At 40.0% G+C, this 27221-nt stretch overlaps 1 protein-coding gene across 1 annotated transcript in view; it reads right to left on the reverse strand.

Annotated features, from left to right (window-relative positions):
• GLIS3 (GLIS family zinc finger 3) overlaps positions 1-27221 on the reverse strand; it is a 261503-nt gene that overhangs the window by 81402 nt on the left and 152880 nt on the right. The window contains exons 5-6 of the mRNA XM_048850509.2: positions 6297-6458; positions 2098-2208 (exon numbers count right to left, since the gene is read on the reverse strand). Of these exons, the coding sequence (XP_048706466.2) occupies positions 2098-2208; positions 6297-6458 (273 nt within the window). The remainder of the gene's footprint in view (positions 1-2097; positions 2209-6296; positions 6459-27221) is intronic.

The raw sequence follows: 27221 nt of genomic DNA on the forward strand, positions 1-27221 counted from the left end.
TGGATGAGCTATTACCAGCAGGATAGTGAGTTTGTCTGTGTGTTTTTTGGAGGGGGGTGAGGGGGTGAGAGAACCTGGATTTGTGCAGGAAATGGTCCAACTTGATTATCATGCACATTGTGTAGAGAGTTGTCACTTTGGATGGGCTATTACCAGCAGGAGAGTGAATTTGTGTGTGGGGGGGTGGAGGGTGAGAAAACCTGGATTTGTGCTGGAAATGGCCCAACTTGATGATCATTTTAGATAAGCTATTACCAGCAGGACAGTGGGGTGGGAGGAGGTATTGTTTCATATTCTCTGTGTGTATTTAAAGTCTGCTGCAGTTTCCATGGTATGCATCTGATGAAGTGAGCTGTAGCTCACAAAAGCTCATGCTCAAATAAATTGGTTAGTCTCTAAGGTGCCACAAGTACTCCTTTTCTTTTTGCGAATACAGACTAACACGGCTGTTACTCTGCATCCTAAGAATGGAACCCTCCCATGCTCCTGAAATTTGACACAACCATGTACAGAGCATACCATATTATTTTACATTCAATTATGTAATGTTACCTAAGAGTTTAATATCCTCTGTTCAGATACATTATCCAAGTTTTATTTGATGTGTCATATGTAAATTTGACAGAACGTTCAGGCATGACCACCGCTTGCCTCATAAGCTGACACAAGGGAGTAAGTGGGGGACATATAACACCCCTTTGCTGCTCTCCATGGGCTATCTGTCCTATGGTTCACAGTGCAGCCAGGAAACCAGTTTGCACAGGACCACCACCAGCCCTCCTCCACACATGGGCAAGAAGAGGGCAGGTAGGGGTGGGTCAAGGTGCCAGCCAGCACAGTAATGACCACTAGAAGATTACTTTTCCCCTGACACAAGGGGGATTCAGGAAGGAAACTATAATTCCCAAGAATTAAAATTCGTTCCCTGGTCTCTGGGAGCAGCACAGCTACATGCTCAGGGCAAACAGTTAAATCACAATCTAGCCCTACATTTTGCAGTTTGTAAGACTATACTTTAGTGTTTCAGACACTGTCTAAACAAAAATTGTTACCATTCAAATCAAGGGCAATCCATGCTGTCACCCAAGTTAAATATAGCCCCTTCTGTAGGGGTTATGACTCTAGGGTTTTAACTTTCCCTACATTATTCTAAGACCATGTCTACACTTACTGGGGATCGAAGCTGCTGCAATTGATGCAGCGGGGGTAGATTTACAGGGTCTAGTAAACACCCACTAATTTGACCACAGAGCACTCTCTGGTTGACTCCGGTACCACACCGGAAAAAGAGGAGTAAGGTAAGTTGACGGGAGAGAGTCTCCTGTCGACACAGTGCAGTGTAGACACCGTAGTAAATCGTCCTAAGCTATGTTGACCCCAACTATGTAATTCGTGTAGCTGGAGTAGCATAACTTACCCCAGTAGTGCAGATAAGGCCATCTCCATCATCATTTTTTTAAATGAAAGCATTGCACTTATCCTCATTGGTCTAAAACAGTATATCATGGATTATAGTAAAAATGGGCTTGAGATGTAGGGAAAAAATCAGATCATGTCCTCAGATAACCTTTTTTCCCATGGGACTGAGAAACCTGGGACTCAGCATTGTGAAATAGCTTGATGTTTGAAAATGGCTGGGATGTATGAAAATATACTTTATATTTCTATACAAGTCAGTTTGAACAACAATCCATCAATCCTCAACATACATCTATCTATCTCAGGTTGGCAGCGTAAACTGGATGTTGCATCACAATATACTTGTGTGGTGAAAGAATTTTATAAATAAAATCTTCCTTCTCAAAATTATTCTTCCGTATGCTGAGTTACATATTCGTTATGATTAATCATTAAACCAACAGATGATAATCTTTGCTGGACTTCTAGTAAAACAGTCAGCCTTATTGTATCAAAACTGAAAATATCATCTATACACACACTGGATTTACCATTTGTTCATGGATGGTTTCTTTAATCAAGCAGTCCTAGACCATGGCTTTACCGTTTCACAAGTGCTGGTACTTAAGATGTCTCAATACTTCTAGTGTTACAATATTAATATAATTCCTATGCAGAACAAACCTCTTGGACAGTTACCTTTTTCCTGGCCTGTTGGTCTTTGGAAGAATGTGCCTTTACATGCTTTCTCAGAGAGCTTGGGTCTGTGTACCGTTTAGTACATCCTGGAATCTGACATGCATAAGGTTTCTAAAACAAAAACAAATCAAAAAAGCACAAAGAAAAATCGGTTAAACCACATATTATTTTGCTCAGGGAAAATCCATCTGAAGTCTTGCTATTGATTGGCTATACCGAGAAGTACCACAGGTAGAATGCCCAGTAACTTTATGGCATGGTAAAGAGGAAAGGAAGGCTTGCAAGCAAGAGAAAGTAAAAGAATCGTTTCTGATGTTTAAATGCCTATTTTTAATTTTACCAGGCCATATTTCCTTTTACCTCATCATTGTTTTTATCATTATGAATGAGTATCTCCAGCAGTACTTACAATTATGTCACCCTCACAGCAGTCTTTGACTTAGTCAGAAATTACATTCTTTAGTAAGTCAGGTAAAGAAACTGTAGTAAAGTCCTGGACAGACTGCTTAAGAGTTATAGAGGAAACCTGCTTCAGAAAGACAGAGAATAAGAGAACAGGTTAGTCTACTACATGACAAAGAGAGGAAACAACAACAAAGCAACCTTTAAACACTACCTTTAAACATTCTAAAACACTGAAGGCAATAAAAAGGAATATGCAAAGAATATGTATTTTTATGTGAAGGACAAGACAATTTTTTTCATCTCTTAATTGCCAATCACAAATATACAATATTGCTAACATATACGGTCCTGAAATGACCATGTACGGTTTTTTTAGGTTCACTAAAAGTCATATCTACTTGGTCTAACTTGCCTGCTCTCTGACACCCCTTGAGGTATTTCCAGTATTGTAGTTGCACCACCATATGGAATGTCAATAATATGTAAATATTAGAACTGGTGCAACTATTTGTTGCAAACAATTATTTGATAAATTTAACTCTTTACTTTGTTCACAGAATATATGCAAACATCACATTTTTTATGAAATTGTGAACTGTCTGTACTGAATATTCTGTTCATTATTTGAAATTTGCTATTTAAGTTATGTGACTGGTCAGCTAAGTCACATGCTATTATTTCTTTTTCCTGATGGTATGTCTTTTGTAAACTCTGTCTGCTTCTGCTTAAAACTAAATTTTATTTTGTTGTAAAACAAATTTTGTTTATTAAATAAACCTTGGCTAAAAACCCATAATTCACAAACAATATTTTGGTTGCTGTTAGGATATAGATATTCAGGCCTGTCTGTAAAGGCCTATACTCTAAGAATTTAGGTGTATTCTTATCACTTGGCTAGTTATAGAGGTATAAAAGAAAGAATCAAAATCACTGTCTGCTGGTGTAAGAGCCTTCTCTTACTGTGACAGTCTGAGGCCCTGTTCTTAGGCTAAGGCCTTTGGCTAAGCAGCAGAGGCAGCCATAAGCTGGGAAGCGAACGGTCACATCCTCACATTCCAAACTAGTCACATTGAAAGAAGGTGCTACTGGGCTCTTAGGAATACAATCCTGTCCTGATAGTGTCTATTGCCTCCAGAGAAAGGGAAGTGCCTAGAAAATGTAAAAGGAAACTTAGTTTGATAGCATCCTGTCTGGCAAGAACTCACTTATAAATAGCTGGGATGTGAAATCCTCACTTCTGTATTGTTTTGTCATTATAGTTCCCACTTTGCTATTGTTTATTGGCATGGTCTCTGTCTGGTTCTGTGATTGTTTCTGTCTGCTGTATAATTAATTTTGCTGGGTGTAAACTAATTAAGGTGGTGGGATATAATTGGTTAGCTAATCATGTTACAATATGTTAGGATTGGTTAGTTAAATTTCAGTAGAATGATTGGTTAAGGTATAGCTAAGAATATTACTATATAAATTAGGGGCAAACAGGAAGTAAGTTGGGATTCGAAAATAAGGAAAAAGAAACTTGTATTTAAGCTTGCTGGAAGTTCACCCCAATAAACATCGAATTGTTTGCACCTTGGGACTTTGGGTATTGTTGCTCTCTGTTCATGTGAGAAGGACCAGGGAAGTGGGAGAGTGAAGGAATAAGCTCTCTAACAGTTGCATAACGTTTTATTTTATTTTATTTCTTGCTAATGGAGTTTTGCCCTTAACTTCCTGATAGGTACTCTCAATCTTAACTTTATCTTAGTAAAACTTTTATCTAGTGATAACTATGTATTATTATTGATGTTTGTGATTATTGGAGTCTTGAGGATTCTAGAAGAGGGGGGACATTTACTCCCTCAACCACAGGCAGGTTGTGCGGCTGCAGCTTAGCTCCTTGTAACTACCTATCTGGCTTATGTATGCATATTTATCACTTTAAGGTGACACATTTATTCTGTTTATTATCTTGAAGCACTATGTTCTAGATATTTATTTTTTTCTAAGCAGCATTTTAACTGGCTTTCAGAAATTACAGGCTCTTTGCAGTGAAAAAAAATCCATTTCTGCTGAGAAGAATGGTTCCTTTCCACAGAAAGCATTTCAGAGTGAAGGCTACTTAAAAACGGATCTCTCCAGCCATTCTCCTTCCTGCAACTATTGAACTGATGCAGGAAGACCTAAAAATGTCCGTTCACTAAACGAGAAACTACGTAGTTTTGTAAAATTGAATCTAGCTGAATGTTCTGCTTTCTGGTAATGTTCTCAGCAGTCTTTCATTGCACATTCATTATATGTTGTGACATGGAATAACTTCTTATCTACAGAACCTGGAATACCACATAATGAATACCTATGTGTCTTAAAATAGAGCAGAACTTCATAGTAAATAGTAACCATTAAGGGCCAGATTCAAAACCCAATGGAGCCAATGGAAAGATTCCTGTTGACTTTACTAGGCTTTGAATCAGGCCTAAGTCAATTGCTTATAACATACCATTTTTTAAAAAGTAGCATGCCACATTTGCACTGATCACTAATCTACCAGTAATAAGAGATAAGAGCCCAAATAAGGCTCACCTTTCCCAAGTGAATAGTCAGGCTGAAGTTAATGAAGTAGTGTGACTAAAATAGACAGGTCTTTGCCCTTAATGTATTCTGTATTTTGGGATATATTCTTGTGGAAGATACATTTTGATTTTCCAGAATCTTGCTCCTATCTGAATGGGTTTTATTATGCACTATGGTATCTCTGGAGGCAAAGGCTAATACGTTCATCATCAGACCATTCTGTTATGGCCAAGGCATTCATGCCTTAATTCCAACTTCAAATTGTACTGACTGGAGATAGCCCTGATCCGAAACATCACATCTGGAAATCTCCAAACTTCAGAATCAAACCTGGATCCAAATTCCATAATGGTCCATTATCATGTTTCCAAACACTCCAGAATTTTGTGATATTCAAAATCTGAATCCAAATCTGAATTTTGTAATCTTGGCCCTTCTCCACTACTTACCTTTATATACCTCAGTCAGTAACCAGAGCTTCCTCAGAACATATAGGCCAGCAGACTGTTTCTGTCACAGTCAGTCCCAGTGTTATTAAATGCAAAGGAAATGGAGAAAACTGAACACAACTTGGTAACTGTCCTAACTGAGACTGACTATGTCAGGGATGGATAAATTTAATGACCCTCCAAGCCACATACGACAGTCTTCAGAAGTTTGAGACCGAGAGCACACCTGCTGGGAGCCAGGGCTTGGGACTTCAACCCCACTCCTGCTGAAGTCCCAAGCACTGGCAGATGCGCCCCGCAGGGCTGAAGCCCCGAGACCCTCCTTCCCGCTGGATAGAAACTCCTACCTCTGCAAGGCAGAGGTCCTGAGTCCCCCTCCCACCCCCAGCTGGGGGGGCTTGCAAGCTGCACTTTAATGGTAAAAGAGCCACATGTGGCTCGCAAGCAGGGCCGGCTCCAGGCACCAGCTATCCAAGCAGGTGCTTGGGGCAGCATTCAGAATGGGGCGGCAGTCCGTGTCCCTCGGCAGCAGCTCCGCCGCTCTTCCGGGCATGGCGGCAATTCGGCGGCGACTGCTTGGGGTGGCAAAATTGGTAGAGCCGCCCCTGCTTGCAAGCCAGAGTTTGTCCACCCCTGGACTATGTCATCTCTGCCACAGCTCAAACTCTATTAACTGACATCTCTTCCTATCCTCCCATCTCCAATTATATACAGTATTTGATGCAATCAGCTAAGAGAAAAAGGATTTAACAGGTTAACAAGAAATCAAATTTGAGATCTTTTATTTCTTACAGTGTCCAAGTGTGTCCTCTGATGCTTGGCTCGATCGCTGGAGTTACTGAATGCTTTCTGACAACCTGGATGCTGACAAAGGTAGGGCTTTTCTCCTGTGTGGCTCCGTAAATGAATCTTGAGATTTTCTAGTCTGGAAAAGGCCTTCTTGCAGCCCTCAAACTGTACAAAAGAAAAGATTTTTTTTCTTTAAAGAAACCCACATTTGAATGCCTTCATCTTTTAAAATCTAAGTGTAATTTTTACTTTGTAATTTAAAAATATTCAGTTACTAAATTAAGCATTTGTCTCAAAATGTACTGAGAGGGATTTTCCAAAGCACTCAGCACTGACCTACCTTCCTCCACTGAAGTCAATGGAATTTTTTCCATAGACTTCAATGGGAACAGAGTAAGGCCAACATTAACCACTTATGAAAATCCTGTCCCACTGTTTTGTTTTTTCTCATAGAGATGGGTCTGAACCAAACTTCCAAGCTGAACACCCTCACATTTTGAGAGAGTTCATGTCTGTACTTCATAGCTCTGGCCATTTCATTTCTGCTTACATTAGAGACTACGATGTGTCTTTACCTCTATTTAGACATTAAAGCTCTGGGAAACGGAGCTGGAATTTATCTCACAACCCTGGGTTTAGCAGGCCAATGCTCAAACCACTGAGCTATCCCTCCCGCATGGCATGGCAGTGTGCACGAAAGAGGTGTAATTTCTAATGCACACCAGCATGTTTTGCACTAACTGGACCACATAGACCCTGTTGATGTGAACTAAAAGTTTCCTAGTGCTCATTAACATAGTACTGTTTGTTAGTAGGCCAGTTAGTACACAACATAGTGATGTGCTTTAGAAAATCACATCCTTCTAACACCCATTGCTATGCCGACAAGCCCTTATGTACTTATATTACCCTTATGACTACTGTATCTGAGCAACTCAGAATCTTTTAACGTATCTATTTTCATATCACAGTGTGAGGTCAGAAACCACAATTATTCCCATTTTGCAGCTGGGGAACTGAGGCACAGACAGTGTAAGTGATTAACATAAGAACAGCCGTACTGGGTCAGACCAAAGGAAGCATAGTAGGGAGTGAACCTCAGTTGCCCTCGTTCTAGGTTAGCACCCTAACCACTGGACCATCTTTCCTCACAGGTTTTTTCCAGCTTGCATATCCATCAGGAGAATTGAATAACAAAAAAAAACCCTCTCCAAAACAAAACAAAAAAACCCGTACAAACCACACCCTGCGAAACCCTAACCTCCACTGCCTTGCTAGTGTTTTTGTATTAAAAAAACAAAAACTAAGCTATAATGACTGTGCAAATATTTGCTTGATTAGAGATCACTGATCCTCAGTGGCATTAAAATAACCTTTAAGATATTATTTTACCTTTCTATTACAGGTTTTTGTATAAGGTATAAAAAATAAAGAGTTCATCATTAGACTCCATCAAAACAGGATTTAATCTATACGGGTAACCAATAATGGAATACTGTTCCTTTCCCTAATCAGCTACTTAATCTACTCAAAACAGAAGTGCACCTCCCAAGTGCTAACACAAGTTCTTTCCTGATCAGGCTTCCACAGTATCTCTAATGTTAGGGAAACTAAAAACAAGGATTTCTGTGACATCAAGCATTTTTATACATATATTTGATTTCAATTAGACTCCATCAGTCAAGGGCAATTAATGCAATTAATCATAGCTGCTGTGTGTTTCATTGCACAGTATTAGAACCTGTCTCCTGAATGACATGCTAGTTTGCTGTTCTTGTACATTTGCAAAGATAAAAATGTACTAGCATAAATGTCAAGCATTTATAATATTGCAGATATAATTAGCTATTTCCAGAGTTCCTCTTATAATTCATTTCATCTAGTCTACAAGCAATAACTAGAATAGGGGCAACTTTTAACTTACTCTAGAGTACCATAAATAACATTTGTTATATTTTATTTACTGTATGAATGCTTGCAAAAGTAAAGATAGATGAAACATCAAAATGACTGATCATAATTTGCATTGGGTTGTAATTAATTAGAACTAATGTGAGAAAAAGAGAAAAATAGGAATTCCAACTTTTAATTCTTGGAATAATGAGTAAAGGATCAGGTAAAATCCACAGAATGAAGACGCATAGGGAAAGGATGGAGAAAGGAAACAAAGAACTAGAATGTGGTGAATCTCAGGGCCTTGCTTCACAATTTTTTTTTGAACTGTAGAAAAGAAAAAACTGACTACACATTGCCCAGGCAAACTTAGGAGATGGGACAAGATATATAACTCTGATTTTTAAATGCTACAGTATAAGAAGAGGCATACTCATTAGGGATGAGTGAGCCAACCCAAACCTTCACCTTAAACTCAATCACAATGCGATTTTTTTTCAGAGTCAGAGAAATTCAGAAATCTTTCCAAACCATGCCTTTGCTTCCTTGATTTACAGAACCAGAGATGCTAGTGATGAAATACTGAAATGAGAGGCTTTATTCAATGGTATTTGTGGCCCAGTTCAAACACAAAGTCAGAAGTCTTTGAAGTCTCAGAAAAACAAGTTTTTGCAACACTTCTAACCCAACTCTGACAACCCAATGGTTCCGAACATTTTTTGTGTGTGGGGGAGCAGCAGGTTATCTAGATTTTGGGGTTCTTATCCAAACCAAACCTCCAAAGCTTTTGAGGCTCTCCAGTCACAAACCATCATCCAGAAATTCAACTGTGCTTGTAGAGGGAGGGGAGAGAAGCAAAAATATTGATTGTTCTATGTCAATGAAATCTTGAGAGCAAAAGTCAAAACAGAAGTAAAAAATGTAAAACATAATCTTCTTCTATAGCACTTCATTACTCTGAAATATTTTAAGATAGACTCACGAGAAATCAGACAATCATGTACCATGGAATTTCCCTTACATTTATTCCATCCACTGTAACAAAATTTTGAGAGAAAAACAAATGAGAAAGGAAAACATAAGGATGACAGGATTGATATGAAAGAATAGCCAGTATTTTGAAAAAGAAAAAAATCACTCGAGAACAGGTAGGTGGTAGCAACAGCGAAAATCACTGACAGTAGAAATTATATTATTTTGGCAGGTTGCGAGTGGTTCCAAGAGGAAAGTTTAGAATAGAACAAATTTCCATTCAAATGACATGGATTAAACTGTATATAGCTGTAATATAAATTCCATTTTCTCAAGTATCTTTCAATCTTATAGGGTGAAATTCACCCCACTACAGAGATTCCAAAGAAGACCCTCTGTACTCCGTCAGCTCTGTGTTAATGACTTAGGCCTTGATCCTGTAGATAATTACGCAAAGTTAAGTATGTGTGCAAGCGTCTATAGGATTGGGGAATTAACACAGAGTTTATTTCAGATTATGTGGTTAATTGAGAAATGAGGTGAATTTCACCCTAAAAGATATAGACATTAACATTTTTAAGAACTCTGCGCTGTTGAGGAGAACTTGAAAATAATGAAAATATATTGAAGCTTTTCCCCCTCATAGTACCTTAATTCATGCATATGACATTCACAACTCTAGATATTGTGAATTCTTCTTTATCTTTTACTAGGTAATTAAGCCTGAAATGTTGGAAAATCCTTTTTCAGACAATAAAGTATAAATGTTAATGCTGAAAAAAAAATCTGAAATTTAGGCAATCTCTCATGCTTTAAAAGACAAAAAGCTTTGAGAAGGATATTCTTTAGAACTATATATAATATGGACTATTCCTTGCAAATAAGATTTCTGTTAAATTATTCCACAGAAGCCATGATAACCTGAAGGAACAAAAAGTCAAGTAGACTGTAGTTGTATTTTCAAATGGAAATCTTCATAGTTTCCAAGTTATTAAGTGTGGTTGTAGAAGAGGATGTAACACCTTTACCGCAATTAGTCAGTTTAGTAGGTGCCATGCATTCGACATTCTAAAACTGAATAACACTCCTAAACATAATCCTGATTCAGCCAGATTTTCTGGAAGTATTAAAGTTTTGTGGAATTAATAAAAAAGCCCTTTGTAATGTTTTCGTAATCTGCAATAAAAGAATCATAGTTACTGTGTTTTTCTTTTTACTGTTCCATGCAAATTGAAACCATTAACCAGCTCATAAAGACAATTTCCTGGCTCAGCATGCTTCTTAATTTTGACCTAGAGTTTTCTTTAAAACAAATTCATTGGACTGTCCATTTATTTATATATGCAATTGTTTAGTTTCTCTTTACACAGACATTGTATATTAGTTATCAAAATTAGAAATTTATAAACACTGTGTATCTAAAAATAATGGTAAAGCATATTAATAAAACATTGAGTGGATTGTGACTTCTTTATGACATCTACACGGATTTAATAAGAAATGTACATACCCACATACAGAGGCCCCATCCCCTCTATTTACTGTATGTCTGTACGCATACATAAAAAACAAAGTTTAAAAGAACATTACATTTTCAAAGGGAAGCACCCAGAAATCAGGTCCCTATGTCACCTTAACTCTTCTCCCAGTGCATATGCATTATAAAGTTGGGCTTGATTCTCAATTACACTCAGACCCTTTTACACTAATCCAGCAGTGTAAAGAGGCCTTAAAGTGAGTGTAAGTGTAATTTATGCCCCCTTTTGTACCCCTTTACCCTGCCACAACAGTACATAAAGGCTTCTGTGTAATTAGGAATCAGATCAATGGTCGTTAACTTATATGATCAAATACTACTTTCCATAGGCGCCAACTCCTTCTTTTAAGATTTGTGTATACAAGTTATCCAGTCCTGCTGATTTTAAAATGTTTTACATCCTGCCTAAGAAATGTAAATAGAAATAGAAGACATGAGTGGAAACAACAGCTTTTCTCTTTTTCCCATTCCAGACTATAGGGTAAATAGCTTGGTTAGTTTGGCTTCTTATAGATGTTGAATGATATGAGGGCAAGAAGTGAGTCTTGTGGGACTCTGAAAATGAGGGCTTTGGACATGGAGGAACAGATGCTCATGGAACGTGTTTGGTCTGAGGGGAAGAACCTTTCATCTCATCAGCCTCTTAGAGGCAGGGCAAGATTATCTGGTGATAACATGCACCAACTGCTGCAGCAGTGAGGTCCAGGAGGATAGGCGTGGAAGTACTTTGCTGCCAGTGGACAAGCGGAGATCATCCACCAAAGGAACATGTCCTGTCTTTATAGCTTGTGCTGGCTTGAAGTTGGCCTGAGGATATAGGCAAAAGCAAGATGTTCCTGGAGACTGTTTTTGCTTGATTCTTGTTTAGCTTGCTTTGAAAAGGGCAGGGGACTTCGATACTAGGCAATAATTTGTTCTTAGGCTCACCACAGACATGGAAGTCTTTTGTAGATGTTTCCAGTGTAGATTTTTGGAAAAGTTATAAGCATCTGAGAAAGGCTTAAGATTGCAAATACAGGCACTGCTATAATACATACACACAGGGTGCATATAATATAGAGGCATATAAAAAGGAGATATACATATATGTATTTATAAACACAATACCATACACATGAGGCTCTGAGATTGTCTTGGAATTGTCCCATGGTAACATATTTTTTAAAAAAGCTTCCTTTGCAGCAGATAAAGGAGTAATTAATGAATCCAACAACGTTAAAAATCAATCTGCCATTAGTATTTTAGGTAATAGGATACACTGCCCAACCATGCTCTTCTGTGTAACTACTGAAGCGAGTGGCACGAAAGGAATTAAAGATTTCCCCCTCTCCCCCTTTTTTAGAGCATGGAGGGAACAGATGTAGAAACTGCTCCTAAATTGCTTTCAAACAATGGTGATGCATTTTAAACATTAATTAAAAGCCTTTTAAAAAGCATTTCCCTTCGCCCATAGCATTAGCAGAGTGCTGCTCTATAAAAGGCATGAGGGCTTTTAAAAAATTGAGAGTAAGACCTCATATCAAAACCTTTTAAATAGTTTTTTATTCCCCCTGAGTCTCTTGCCTGGCAATCCTGTGAGTGACACATAATTAGTGTCAGGCATCACTCAAAACGCTGACATCAGGTGCTCACCAACAAGGACACTGCATGCCACAGCTGAGGTTTGAAAGTCTGGGTTCATTTTATGTAAAATGTCTGGTATGATTTTAACCCTTAGAGTAGATAGATGGGGAAAATATAACATCCAAAGCTACACTTCATTGCAGAGAAAATATTTCCATCAGAGTGGAAGCACATTTTATGACATGGTGCTTGTTTGTTTTTTTGTATGCACAGTGCTTGTATAGGACTATATTTTCAAACAGTGCATAGGCTGGGAGATTTCCTCCCTTTCAAGTTAGGCTCTCTGAAATCACAAAGAGCCATGGCTCCTGGAATTCATCAATTCCAGTAAATAACAGTGGGCTATATGTACACTTACAGTAGATGACTACAGTTGGTGTTTGCCAGACAATTCACTAAGTTCCTGATCCAAAGTTTGTTGAAGTCAATGGGCATTTTTTGTTGACATCAAGGGGTTTCGGATCAGCCCTTGAAATGGCTGATAAATTCTGTTATCTCTGCTGCAGAAATAAGCTGCAAATTCCAGCTTCAGACATATTCAGAATTTGGAGACCCTGAATACGTGAGCATATATACGAAGAGAAAAAAGTTACAGACCACAGGAAAGCTTGGAGTAAATCATAGTTAAGTTTCACTGTGGTGTTAACAATTCTGGAAGGAAAAACAGAAAAAGGGGAGCAAGGATCCACATCAATGGAAGTGCAGTACCTGTAGAGGGCTGTTACCACACCACAAATTTCTCTTTGCATGAGAGCTCTCTCTACTGACAACCCTTTATACTTAGTTTGTTTCCAATACAAAATCAAACATGAAATTGCAAATCTCTTCTTTCATACTTCATATATTCCAGAGATCTTCATATTTCTCTCTTAGTAATGGCGCCCTCCTCCATATTCACACTTGAAGACAAGCACTGCACTTACGGGGAACCCCAAGGATATAAAATATGCTCAACTGAAGCAAAGTACTGTATATCGGATGTTATTTATCCCACAAAATGTAGGTGTCACAGACTCATCCACCATGGAAATGGCTCTTGTTTTCATTCATTTTAATAAGCCTGGCCATTTCAGCCCTGGAAGACATTCCTGTTGTTGCAGAGTAAGTAAATATTATGACAAGTTTCTTGGAAAGAATCTACTACTGAACACATCATCTGGTAATAATTCAAAAGACATGGATTGGAAGCCAATAGAGGAAGAATGAACTTCGAAATTGGTTTATTGCTTCCCTGTGTGTAGACAGTGTCTCTAGTCTTTTTTGTTTGATACTCTTCTCCCATTCTCACTTTCAGTAGTTTCCAACATGCTGTCCTTGGTATTGCTCACATGTAATCTTTGTCTCTAAAACCCTTTTATAACAGAGGTTGTCCTGTGTATTCATACAGCTTCCCCTACCAAAAATCTTCTCCCTTTGTTTAAACCTGTTCACTATTGCAGCTAATATTGCTTTTGCTAAGCTCTGGAGATGTCATACAGAATTGGGAGCACTTCTTCCTGACAATAGATGGGATCAGAGAAGGGAAGAGTAAGATTCAAAGGAAAAGGAAAAGACATGATATAGTCAAGGAAAGGAAAGGAGAAGTGAACATAACATTCACTCGCTAACATCTACAATGATTTACAAAACACATGCAGCCTGAATGCTTTCTAGCTTCTCATTAAAGATTCATACACATTAGAGATGTAACTAGGCAGTGTAGTTCAGAGCTGAATGTGGATCCAAAGTTAAGTCCTGGTTTGGCCCAACAGAGTGTATCCAAGAAAGAGATGGGTTCAAGACTTCAAATCCAGATGGATTTTCACTGAAGTTCAGGTGGCAATGAGGCTTGAACATGGTGTTCATGTTGGGGAACTTCTCTGTATTACAGTATTTTGACAAAGTGAGCCTCATGAAGAGCTCAGTTCCGATCTCCATTACCTGGTGTAAAACTAAAGTAACTCCGCTGAACCTGAACTGCACCTGAACTGAAAATACAAAAGAAAAAAGAAAAGAAAAGAAAAGAAAAGAAAAGAAAAGAAAAGAAAGCTAGCTTTCCTGTAAATATTATTAAAGTAGTTTGAAACTACAGCTAATTAAAATATAGGGCTCTGTTGTGGCTTGTTGAAGATTTTAAAGCCAGAAGGGACCATTATGATTATCTAGTCTGATCTCCTGCATAACACAGGCCAAAGAACTTCACCTGGTAAAATCTGCATCAAGTCCATAACTTCAGTTTAAGCTTTGAAAGTCACAGTCTGCCTCCCTCCTCAAAGCCAGATCACAGAGGCACTCTTGCTGCCTCAGTCATGCATTCGTTAGTAGGAGGCAGCATGTGTTTTCCCTCCCCTCTAGTCCTGTGCATCAATCCTGATGTCCAAGAGCTAGTCAGTGGTGGGGAGAGCAGAACCATGGCTGTGGCTGGGGCTCCATGGGTGGACTCTCATGTTGCTGGCAGTGTTTTGACTCCCCAAACTGCTCAGCACTGTGTACAGCAAGAACTGAGACTGTGGCAGCCTTTTGCACAATTGCACAAGGTGTGTGTGTGAGGGGAAGGCTCTTTCCACCCTCCACATGTCTATACAGAGCTAGCTGCAGTCTGGTCCTACTCTATTAGTGAACTCTTGTTATGATTCACAGAGTCACTGTTTATTTTTCTTAAGGAAATAATTTTTTTTTTAATTAAAAAAATCCATTATGGATCAGAGCCAAGAACAAAATGAAAGCAGTGAGTGCTCCTTTTGATCTCTCAAGAGCATAGTATTTGCTTAAAGAAAATATGCTGGAATAAAGTAAAACATGTCCATAACACCAGCTTTGTGACCAGGAAATGTATGTACTTAAGAAAAATAGATGTGTTTCTATGGTTCCAATTTTTTTTGGTAAGCTGACTGATTTTAATTAAAGGGTCTGGTTAAAGAGTTCTTATTAAAACAATTACATTAGGCACAGTATAATTGGCCATTTGGTTATGTACATTGATGTTAAACTTGACACGCTTGAGATAGAAAAGCACAATATGCACAGGACGGGGTATCTGTATGAGAAAGAAATATACCTGGTCAAACCTCAACCTTTACTTAGAGATTCAAGTTTAGCTGGGAAAATGCACTAAATTAGACAATGAAATTAGGTGTGTTTCCTCATTTTAAAATAACTATTTCCACTGCTGTTGCACTGGCACTTATTTCCCCTTCATGAACCAGAGAGGACAAAGGATGTTTCCTTACCTGAGCCTAATTTTAATCTATACATATAAAGCCATTTCTTTAAATACTAAATCTTAAATTGTGGTTCTACTCTGGATGGTAACTGTGCAATAATGGCCACTTTTTACTGAACAAGTCTGCTTGTCTAGGTATATGCAGAAGCATATTTCCCACTTTCCGTGACAAAAATAAATTTCACATTGTCCCTTATGCAGGAATAATCTCAGTAAAACAGGAAAGCTTGCAAGCTTCAAACACTGGAATTTCTTTAGAATTCTTCCATCAGGAGGTAAGGTTTGCCCAGGGCTGGCCCACAGCATTTTGGCACCTGGGGTACGGAGCTCAAATGTTGCCCCCATGCCTCCTCGCTTGGGCCAAAACTTTGAAAGGCCTCAATTCTGCCTTCTTCCTGTTCTACTCCTCTCATGGTACTGCTCTGCTACCTACCCCAATAAAGGAGAACTAACAACTTAAAATGCCTTGTTCAAAAATTTTAAGTAACACTTAACTTTCAAACGCCTGAACAGCAAATGTAACTTTTCTTGTCTGCATCGTAAACGCTGGCATTTTTATCTGTTTGAATAATCAAAGTGGTGCTTTCCGTGCCTTCTTAGTTGCAAAGATTTGAACTGCTTCTTGAAGGTCCACAGTCTGGGCCAGCTCATGCTCTATTGAGATGGTTGCAAGGCCGACCAGCCTCTCCTGTGTCATTGTGGAGTGTAGATGTGTTTTTATTAACTTCAGCTTGGAGACGCTGCATTCTCCACTGGCAACTGTTACAGGAAGTGTTAGGAGTATGGGCAGAGCAACAAAATCATTTGGAAAGAGGTTGGTCATCTTATTTGTGCACATATATTGCATGGGACAAAAAAAAGCTCGAGGGTTTAACTCTCGGATCTGTGTCTGCACTCCTCTATTCTTTCTTCTCATGTTGGCACCATTATCATAGCCCTGACCTCTCATGTTAGGTATCGCAATTCCCGTATCTTCCAGCTTTTTAAGAAGCATATTTGTCATACCAGCTCCTGTAGTATCGTCAATGTCAATAAATTCTAGAAAATGCTCTCTGACAGTCACCATTGCAGGGACATTTTCACTAGCTTCTGTTGTTGTTCCAAAACTCACCATTAAAGTCATTTGTTCCGTATGACTGATGTCAGGTGTGCAGTCCAGAATAACAGAGGAATATCTTGCTGACTTCACATCTGCCACAATCTTCTGTTTGACTTTTGTTGTCAGTAACTGTATGATCTCATTTTGAATGGTTTTTCCAAGGTAGCGGTGCGTGTACATTTCTTGTGTGGTGACTATTAAATGCTCCTGAAGTACAGCATCAAACTCAGCCATCAGCTCCACAATTTTAAGGAAGTTTCCATTGTTTGGCACATACAGCTGATCTGAAGTGCCACGCAGTGCTAGGTTTTGGGTAGCAAGCATTCTCACAATGGCAACGAGCCTTTTCAGAACATTTTGGCAGTAAAGGGACTCTGATGCAATCTTCTCTTAATGCTGATCATCTATGGTGGCCTTTAACCTTAGTCTCATCTCAAGCTCTTTCCACCTATGGAATGCTCTCTGATGATTTGCTGCCTTCTCATGGCATGCCAGATTTCTAGCCAGATTTTTCCAGTCCTTTGTTCCTGTAGAACCCAGTGTGGCTGGAACATTAGACTGGAAGAGTTTGCAACAAAAACAGTATGGGCCAGTATGCAGAATTCTGGGTTTTTGAATACATAAGCCATGGCCTCTCCACTGTCACCATTGGGGATTTCATGCCAGTAATGTGTTGGATGGAAACTTCTATTTTCATTGTCTTTGGGGAACGTGAAGTTTTTCACTTGCTGTGGCCTATGCAGTACAAGGAAGTCCCTCAGGCTACTGCTTAAGTGGGGGGTCCACAGTCCTGGATCATCTAGACTTAAGGAACTAAACTCAGCAGCAGCTGTTTCTTGAGCCTCTACCACACTCTTCTCGGATCTACACTTTTCTTCAGGAATGTGCATGGTTACATCCATTTGAGATGGAGATATGGATGCTGCAGTAGCTGCCAGGTCACCTGCACTCTGACTAACTGGAAGATCAGGCATCTCCTCACCACTCACATCCTCACTGGGGCTGGAAGGCTCACCATGAACATTTGTGTCTATGTATCTCAGGAGTGCTCCTTCCTGCTTAGATAGAAAAGCTTCCTTTGCTTTCTCTTTCTTTCATTCTTTTTCTGAATGCTGCCCCAGAGGGATGTTTTCTTCTTTCACTTACGACTGCTGTTCTGGGCCAGCTATAGTGGCTTTCAACACTCAATTGAAGGGGACAAATAAGCAGGCTGGTAGCAGGGCCTAAGTGAGGGAAGATATCAGTGTCTTAAGGGCCTAACTGGCTCCTACTACTTCAGTTGACTGCTTGTTCTCCTCTAGTGGGTTCAGGGAAGCAGCAGGAAACAGGAAGCTCCCTGAGAAGCTGGTGTTAATCAGTCCAGGCTCCTGGGGGTGCTAGAGAAGTACATAAGAGGATCCTCCTCCTCTCTCTCCCTGCAGCTCCTGCTGCTTTCTGTTATTCCCTCTCACCTTTTCTCCTGCCTGTCTGTTATGCCCTCCTTCCTCCAGCACAGCACTCTACCATCTCTGTGCATCTAGAGCAGAGAGAATACACATGCAACAGCAGCAGACACAATTTTCTACACTCTGGGTTCTAGTGGCACTCCCCTACAGTCTGGCACCTGAGGCGGCCGTCTCATTTCGCCTCATGGTAAGGCTAGCCCTGGGTTTGCCCACCTCCTACACCCTTGATGAAGTAGTTAGGAGTTTCACCCTCTTCTCCCATGGTTCTCTTATAATCCACACAGACCATAATGTTGAAATAAATGCTTTTATTATCTTGTGCATGAGAATAGAGCCAATGAAGGTTAAAAAATGTGATGAATCCTTTATGGATAATAATTCTTTGTATTTCTTTATCACCTTCTCATCTGAAGCTCATTTATAACCTTTAGCCCAATGATTTGGGCACTCACCCAGGATGTAGGAGACCCCAGTTCAATTCCCCCTTCTGCCTGATGTGGAGTAGGGATTTGAAGAGGGATCTCCCACCTCTCAGGTGACTGCCCTAACCACTGGACTATGGGATATTCGAGGGTGGGTCTCTCTTAATCTCTTCTGTTGAAGCTGCTCCCCTGTGTATAAATAAATATACATTTGGCCAGAGAGAGAGAAAGAATTATTGAGTGAATCAAGTGGTTAGGCATAAAGCAAAGCTGTAGCATACTGGCCAGTTAATCTGGGTTACAGCTGTTGGCATCACCATGGTGGTGCAAAGCAGCCCGAAAGTACACCTTAGTTTCCTGCTCCCTCCAGTCTTCCACATTCCCTTGCACACCTCCCCACAAATTCCCCATATCTTTCAACCTGCCAACACCCAAATGTATGACAAAGATCCAAAGTGAGGGGGACAGACAAAAATTAATCATGTGGGAAACTGAAAATGCAGTGGGATTCCTTCCTCTTTGATTAACCTCAGCTTCATGATTCTTTATTTCTGATGTAAGCAATGTTCAGCGGTGAAAGTGAGGGGATGCCAAATTTGTATGGAACATAGGGAACTTTGGGGCTAAAATGAGTGCTGCCCCACAAAACAAAATATAGGTTCTGAGAGGTTTGTCCCTTCTGCCTGTAACTCCTCCAGGCCCTGTACACACCTCTTTAGTTTCTTCTTTCTCCCCTTTCTGCTGAGTACCTCTAGTGCAACAGACAGTTTTTTAAATAAAGTTTTAGGATTAATAGTCATTTCCCACCATTATTCTTCATAAGTGAAAATGTCTTCTTCCAGCAATGCTGGCACATGAGCTCTCCTCTGCAGAAACACATCAAGAAATTGCCCTGTTCCAGCATTGCTCATTTTTCTTAGCCAGACTGAGGCTGCAAGCTGCCCTCAGTTAAGGTAGCATTGTCAAAATGGCCACCACTTTCTGGTAATTCACACAACTGAAAGTGAGTCCTGTAAAATCTTGGCACCCAGTGCCAGACCTTTTTGATCTCAAATGTTCTCTCCCCAGATATTGGCTATCCAATCACAATTCACCTCTTACAATTTTTGTGTTGATAGGGTGCCCTATGAGCCTGGGATATAATCAGTGCAGATGGAATTTTAGAAGATATCAGCAGCCTCTAATGACCATGTGTAAACAGTGATTTTCACAGGTATGAAATTCAGCCAAACAAAGGTGAACTTTTGCAAAAACAGTGAAAAACACTTTCCAGAAACCAACGCTATAATCCTAACAATTTTCAAATTCTTTATTCAGACCACAGAGCTCTTCAAAGAAACAGTTGGGGGAAAAATTAACATTAGCCAAGCTGCTTACTTTTCCCTATCCTCATCCTTGAAAATGACTGAATTGTTTTCATCACTGAGACATTAAAATAAAATCAATCCAAGGAAGAGAGCAAGCATGAAGAATTTCAGACTGAATAGTTAAAGTTTCGCAAAATTATAAGCAACTGAAAACAGTGGTTTATCATGCAAAGAGTTAGGCAACTTTAGCTCTGGTCCATATTGTTGCCAGCTCATATTATAATGATTCTGTCATAACAGGGCCCAATTCTACATTTTTTGGTACATGCAACATTTCCACTTAAGTCAATGGGAATTTAGGATAAACAGGGAATGTCAAATCAGTCCCTTAATACATTTTTCTTTTTAGGTCAAAATCCACGATAACTATGGTGCCACGTCACAAAAGAACATTGCATACTGAACAAGACTGCAGTGCCTACCAGGTGCTAATTGTGGGATGCTAGTTATTTATTAAGATATCATATCAGTATCTTGCCTCTATGCTCTTATCTGTAACAACTTAATTAAATTAAACAACCTAAGACTTGGTGTGAAGTATGTTATGAGTTCGATATTAAATACAGTCTTAGCTACATTCAGTTGTCTCTGGTTAAAGGGGAACCAGAGTGTGGTTCCAATGTGACCTAGTGTTTAAAATCCAAACAAATCTCCTCCTATTCTGGACACAGCTACTTTTCTTGCTCTAGTCTTCTTTTGCAAAGTGCAAGTGCTCTTCTTTTTCATTATTCTTTATTCTTTTATTATGCTTATTCATCCTGTTTGTTAAGAGAAAATGAAAGCAGAAAAGAACAGTTGGAGAAAACAAGGCAAAGGATGGTATTCTAGTAGGTGGGAATCCATCACAATAACAAACAGGCTAAGGATGTTTCTTTTTTGCCCCATAAGTAATCCATATGCAAATTTCCTGCAACATTCAATGTGCACTTCCCAGCTCAAGAAACGTTTTCTATTGTTTGCTGCTTAGCTCCTTCAGCTTTTTCCAATTAGGCCCTGTTTATTTAGAAAAAAAAAGTCTAAAGAAAGGATTAAGCTGTGTATTTTATGGAGAAAGAACATATATTAGAAATTCTTTTAGAATCTAGAGTATGCATTCTTTATTCTTCTACCCTGCTGGGAAGTGTAATAAGAATAAAAGAGGAAAAAAAGCTTTTTTGCTTCATTTGATTTGCTCAGCTGAAAACATGCTTTTGACTATCTGGAACTAAATCCAAAATTCATGACAATTCAGATAATAGTCCCACATGTTATAAGCCTCTGAGTAAAAAGCAGAGTTGTGAAAGCTTAAAGGAACCCACCTGGTGAGCAAACTCTCCAGACTTGTGAGTGCAAAGAAGAGAGGCCAGAAAATGTGAGGATATGAAGCAGGACTTCTATTGTGGGAGAGTGGGAAGAGATTTTGGGTGCTGGTGTCAGCAGTTCTGCAGACGTGTATGGCCCTGGAAAGACAATAACTTTTAAAATACCCAACAAATCTGACTATCAGATACACATCTGTAGGGTAAGAGGCATGATCCAGGGAGGACAAGACACCCAGGGACAGGATTTGGGAGAGACCCCATTGACTACTGTATACTTTTTCTTTGTTGAATGATGAACTGAAATTTGATGGTCACGCTGCCAGCTTGACATTAAAATAAGGAACATTTGTGTGAAAAAAGGGAGCCACTAGAGAGTGCAACAAGTAGACACAGAGGTGTTTTACTTTGTTTAAATGAAAAGTAAACTGACCTGGTTGAAGCTCAAAGGGCTTGATTCTCTTCTCACACTGATGTACACAAGACAGAATCAGGACTATAGAGAGTTATCGTTGACAGCAAGAGGCACTCTAAAAAAGTCACTTTCCCAGTTTTTGGTGGGAGTTTGAGAAATCTAATCTGACCTGCAGAGACAATATCTGAGTTCACAGAGGAGGAAACATACACAAAAGGAAAGAGAACTGCAATCAGTTTTTTCTTAGAGTTCTTACACTAGGGGAACATGAGGGAAGGAGTATGAGCTTTGGATGGTGGCTCAGGTTCTTACCAGAGAGTACATTTTCCTATGAGACTCCATTTAGTGGCACCATGTGGACAGCTGGATGCATTGGTTTTCAATAAGTGGCTTGTTTGGGTTATATTACCTTAGTCCCAGATCATTCACAACTCGGCAGCCTCCGCAGATGCCATGCTACCAAAAACTCTCCTCCACTTTGCTTGCCTGCTGGGGTCCAAAGCAGCTGTGGAGGCACAAAGCTTCTGGGTAAATGGCCTCAGGGACCCACAGCTTGGTCTGGACCCACTATCTGTACCCGGAGGTTGGGAGGGAAGAAGGGGAATAGGGAAGTGAACTCTGTCCTACAGTGAAATTATCAAGGAGAAGGAACTCACAAGGGGATACTCTGGCAAACCTCATCCCACAGGAGAAGATGATCTGGCCTCTCTTTTAGAGAAAATGTGTGGTTCTGTTTTGCATTAAGTATCTAAAAGAAAATTTCTCTCAGTCAGTTTGATAAATTTAAGTCACTTTAATGTTTTCAGTTCCAACTTACTGAGTGTCCAACTTGGAGCAAAAACCAAAATGCAAATCAAAAGTCAGGTCAAAGATCTGCCAGCTATTGCAGGGTTGGCTATGAAAACATTTTAACCAACCAGCACTAGGTTTGAAAGCTCAATAGCTACCCCATGACTTTATTCAGCAGAAGTGTCCTGTGCGCAGTAGCCTACAAATGGCTATGGAAGTGGCTTGGACACCATTTTGACTAATTCAGCAGAAATTTTGTTCCCCTATGGAACCATTTTTTACCATTTTCACAACGGCCATTTACAGAGAGCCAAAGGAGGCTGAGACACTATTTGACAGCTCATCCATCCTTGCAGAACCCTAGTGTGATGCTTCCCAGAATGAGAAAGTCTTGTCTGTGCCTTCTGTGGAACAGCTCCCTGACTCCACCAGCTACTGGCACCACAAGCATTGCCTTGCAGGCCTCGTGCTCTCTGTACAGGTTAGCAATAGGAACACACCAACCCCCAAGTCCTCTGAGCATCCCTCTGAAGTGCTCAGCCCCTACTTCCCTGGATAGTCACAGAACTCTCAGATTCACTGCTCCCAATGGAATAGTGCACACCAGTTCACTAGAGTCACCTCAAGATCGCCACTCTGCTTAACACATAGCACCTAGATATATGTATAGCGAAACCAAGAGTCTGTTTATTACCAAAGAACCGCTCAGATGGTAGTAAGAATATAGGGAACAAATGGTTACATGTAAAACAAAATCATAACATACTTTCTAGAGCCAAAATTTTACTCCCAAGACAGTCCCCTGTTTCCTACAGGACACCTTACCCCAAGTCCTTTTCCCTGCATTTTCAGCTGGGTTGGCTGAGATCGCCCTTTCATAAGATTAAGCCTACTGGTAGCTTGTCCTCACAGACTGAAGGATGCCAGGGTGTCTCTCTGCACTCTCAGATGTATCAGACTAGACCCCTGATGTTCACCTGAAAATAGGGTTCCTCCCCCACTGCTTACCTCTTCTTGTTAATTTCCTTCTGAAGTCTCTGCAAGCTCTTCATTGGCATTTGACTCAGTATGCTATTAAACTTCTATTGTAAGACACAATACATGATGATCCACAAGGGAAATAAGTGTTTCCCTCCTCCTGTCTGGAGAAGTTTGTCTCAGGATAAGCTACCTCTGAGTCACCTACCTTTAACTACAAGGCCCAGATAACATAATTTTAAGCGTATATATCTAACTCCTCACATATTTTTTGTACTCACATCTCGTAATGATTATGATGACTTGTGTGCCACAGGCTTTCATTAGAGACCTTACATGACATTTTTTTGATGAACCCAGGGGATCCCTGTACTTATAACCCAGGGGATCCCTATATATCCCAGTTCCCTTTGCCAGTTGACAACAAGAGGTTTTTGGGTCACACCTAGCCATGCTTCATTAGAGCTAAAGCCTTTTTTTTTTTTTGGTACATTCTCATTTTTCACCTTAGCAACAAAATGCAAAACACAGACAATAATGAATTCCTACATCTAGCACTTAGCTTCTGCACCCGTAGGTGCCTTGGAAATACCTAACACAGAGAGATGGCTCAATAAGAAAAGTACAAACTGATCCTGTGTAAGCCATAGTGCAATGCAGACAGCAGTTTAAGAACATTGTGTCCTTCTATATAGATTACTGGTGCTTCTGGGAAAAGTGGCACCATAATGGGTGTGCAAACCTAATTACAAATCGATATATTGGAATAAATATTCAAGGTGCTTAAAAGAGAAATAAAAACAACCAGATCTGCCTTCCTCTGCAGCATGGGGCACAAGTCACTTGCAAGTTTAAACTTGTGTAAATGGTGGATTCTCTGTAACTTGAAGTCATTAAATCATGATTTAAAGACTTCAGTAACCTAGCCAGAGGTTAGCGATCTATTACAGCAATGGGTAGGTGAGGTTCTGTGGCCTCAGTGGGGTCTGAAGGACTGTTCATTGGCCAGAGCCCTTGTTGGGGTTGGGGTGATCTCTGGTAAGCTTATTAGCATGCGTGCATGTTGTTGTGTTGTTTTTTTTTTAAATATTTTTACTCTGCTATGCTTTTACCTGAATAATAAATGCATTTGCTTAAAAGGAGTTGTGCAGTAATTTATAACTGTGGCAATTACACTGTTCATAGCCGTCAAAGAGAATGAAAGGCAGAGCAGGCATCCTTAGGTAGTCTGACTTTGCTGGGGAATTCACAGTAGGTAGGGAACTGCGCAGCCTGGGAATACCCCCAATCAGTGGGAGACAAATGCAGATCTGTGCCCAAGAGAGATGACAGCTAGAAAGCCAGAAGCCTGAAAGTGGATGCCTTGCTGGACCATAGAGGGGGAATTCAGGTGCAGTTGCCCTGAACTATGACAAAGGTAACAAATTCATGTTGTTAGTATGGAAGTCACAAATCATGAAGGGTCTACGAATTTTGTTTATACCTTGTGAGAGACACTGAACCTTTGAGGGGAGCTGAAAGAGGCTTTGTAGGCTTTATAGAAGGAGTAACATTTGGAAAAAGACTTAAAGAAGAGAAGATTGAGTCACAGTAGACGACATCAGGAAAGCGTTCTCGGCAAAGGATGCCAGATGGAACAAGGCACAGACACGTAAGTGGGAGGAGAAATGGGGCTGGTTGGGTAAAGAGAAGGGAGTACATCTGACAGAATATTGTCACTCAAGTAAGATACTTGACAATTATTTATACTATAGATCCAACAGTAGTAGCTGGGGGTGAGGGAGCGGGGCTGCGGCCGCTTCCCCACCGAACAGAAGTGGCTCCTTTTTAATTCTTTGGAACCTTTTAAATTTTTACTCACCCGGCAGCGCTCCGGGTCTTTGGTGGCAGGTCAGCTCTAGGTCTTCAGCAGCATTTCGGCATCAGGCTCTTCACTCACTCCTGACACTGAAGCGCTACTCAAGGCCCGGAGCGCTGCCGGGTGAGTACTAGAGGGTGGTGCCTTTTTTTATCTCCGCTCCCCCTGTTTTCTCCACCTGGCTACGCCACTGAGATCCAGCTCTATGACTGGTTGAATATTATCCTTAGAACAAATAATATCCTGTCTTACTAGATGAACCACATCTAGGAGACAAGGGAGAACAAAGGAAACAAGGTCAGATGTGTAGATAGGAGTTAAGTTATGCAGATCCTTGAAGGAGATGATAAGGAATTGGAACACAGAGTGGAACAGAGTGAATTAATGGATGGCTCAATAAGTCAACTGACTATAAAATGAGTCTCCAGTCTGTGAAGTTATGATTTATTTTTTACTTTTATCCACATGGAACATTTCCCTCAGTGTGTCTCTCCTAAACTAGGTAACTGCATGTAGATCCACTGTGAATATTCCCAGCATTCAACAGTCCTTGAAATACATCATTTCTTTCTGTGGAGGAGTGTTCTAGGGAAGATACAATAAGATGCAGAACTACTTTTACACAGTTTGCAAGGCAGATTTGTATGTCATCTATTAATTTACAATATATACTTAATTCTATTTTAATGATTCACACCTTTAAAATGAGACAAGGTGAGATTATAAAGATTCTTCTGATATAATTATAAGAGTACCACACACAATCTAATTAAAGATGAATGGGGAAGAAGCTCACATGAGGGAATAAAGACAGAAGATGAGCTCTGAACCTGGATTTTTGCCCACATGGTGATCAAATACACTGCCAACAAGCCTAACAGGTGAAAATACACCTGTAGAGTCTCATCCTCATTGCAGCTGTGTCTTTCTGGAGTCACTCTATGGAAATGACTCTGAGTTTACGCATTTATGAAAGAGATCAGTATCTGGCCTGGTAGAATTGAGTGGCTGAGTGAGAACGCCTTTGTATCTATATTAACACATTCATTTCAGGGTATACTTATCTAATAGGTATTGGTCACTAACAGTAGTATACACAGAGGTGATCATCTCCCTATGAAAATTTCTCTCTATCTTATGCATTAACTTCGACAAAGGTTGTGTGTGCATAAGTGAGGGGCAAATCTGAAGGGTCTGTAGGGTTTTTTTTTTGGGGGGGGGGGGAGGGAAGGGAATCAGCACCCAAGAGTTTAGATCCTCCCTTGAACTATCTCAGTCTCCTCAGTCCACTAAAACCAAGCTTGAATTCACATGAATCTGGGCTCTCTCATTAGATTTTCTGTCCTTCTTACTTCCATTTGGGCTAGTGATGTTGCAAGAGTAATTTAACTACAGCATTTAAACACCTTCCACTTTCCCCTTTGCATACCAGCTACTACCAGGGAGTGCAAAGAGCCACAATAATTAAATTAATTTTAAAAGAGTTAACTGAATTTCAAGCCTCAAAAAAGATTCAGATTGGGTTCAATGGGGGTTTTTGGTATCACTCCAGGTCCATTCTTATTTTAGCTAAACAAGCTGATGATAGCACACTGTGCAATTCAGGACGTTTTCAGAAAGGATGACCTGTTTTGTCCCACATAACACTATAAATGCTTATCCAAAGCAAGAGTCTGACCCTACTGATGAGAAAGAGATCACCAGGAGTCCAGGAAGTACTATACCCATTACAGTACTCCCTTAATACTGTGTATCCTGTGGAGCCCATCAACATGACTCACATGACTGATAAGGAACACCCATCTCTTCACCAATATTAGGACAATTTATAGCACTGTTTCTATTTTTTTTTTAAACCTTGAGACAATAACAATGCCTGGGCAGTGGCCTTATGCTGCTACAATGTTGCAGACAGTCTAAATGGTACAGCTGGTCCAACAGATATGACTCTGGACTGGGAGAACTCCTGGGTTCTATTCCCTCCTCTGCCATCGACCTGATGTGTGACCGTAGCCAAGTACCACTCTGTG

The sequence above is a fragment of the Caretta caretta genome, chromosome 5 (genome assembly GCF_965140235.1).
Source record: "Caretta caretta isolate rCarCar2 chromosome 5, rCarCar1.hap1, whole genome shotgun sequence".
Lineage (NCBI taxonomy): Eukaryota > Metazoa > Chordata > Testudines > Cheloniidae > Caretta > Caretta caretta.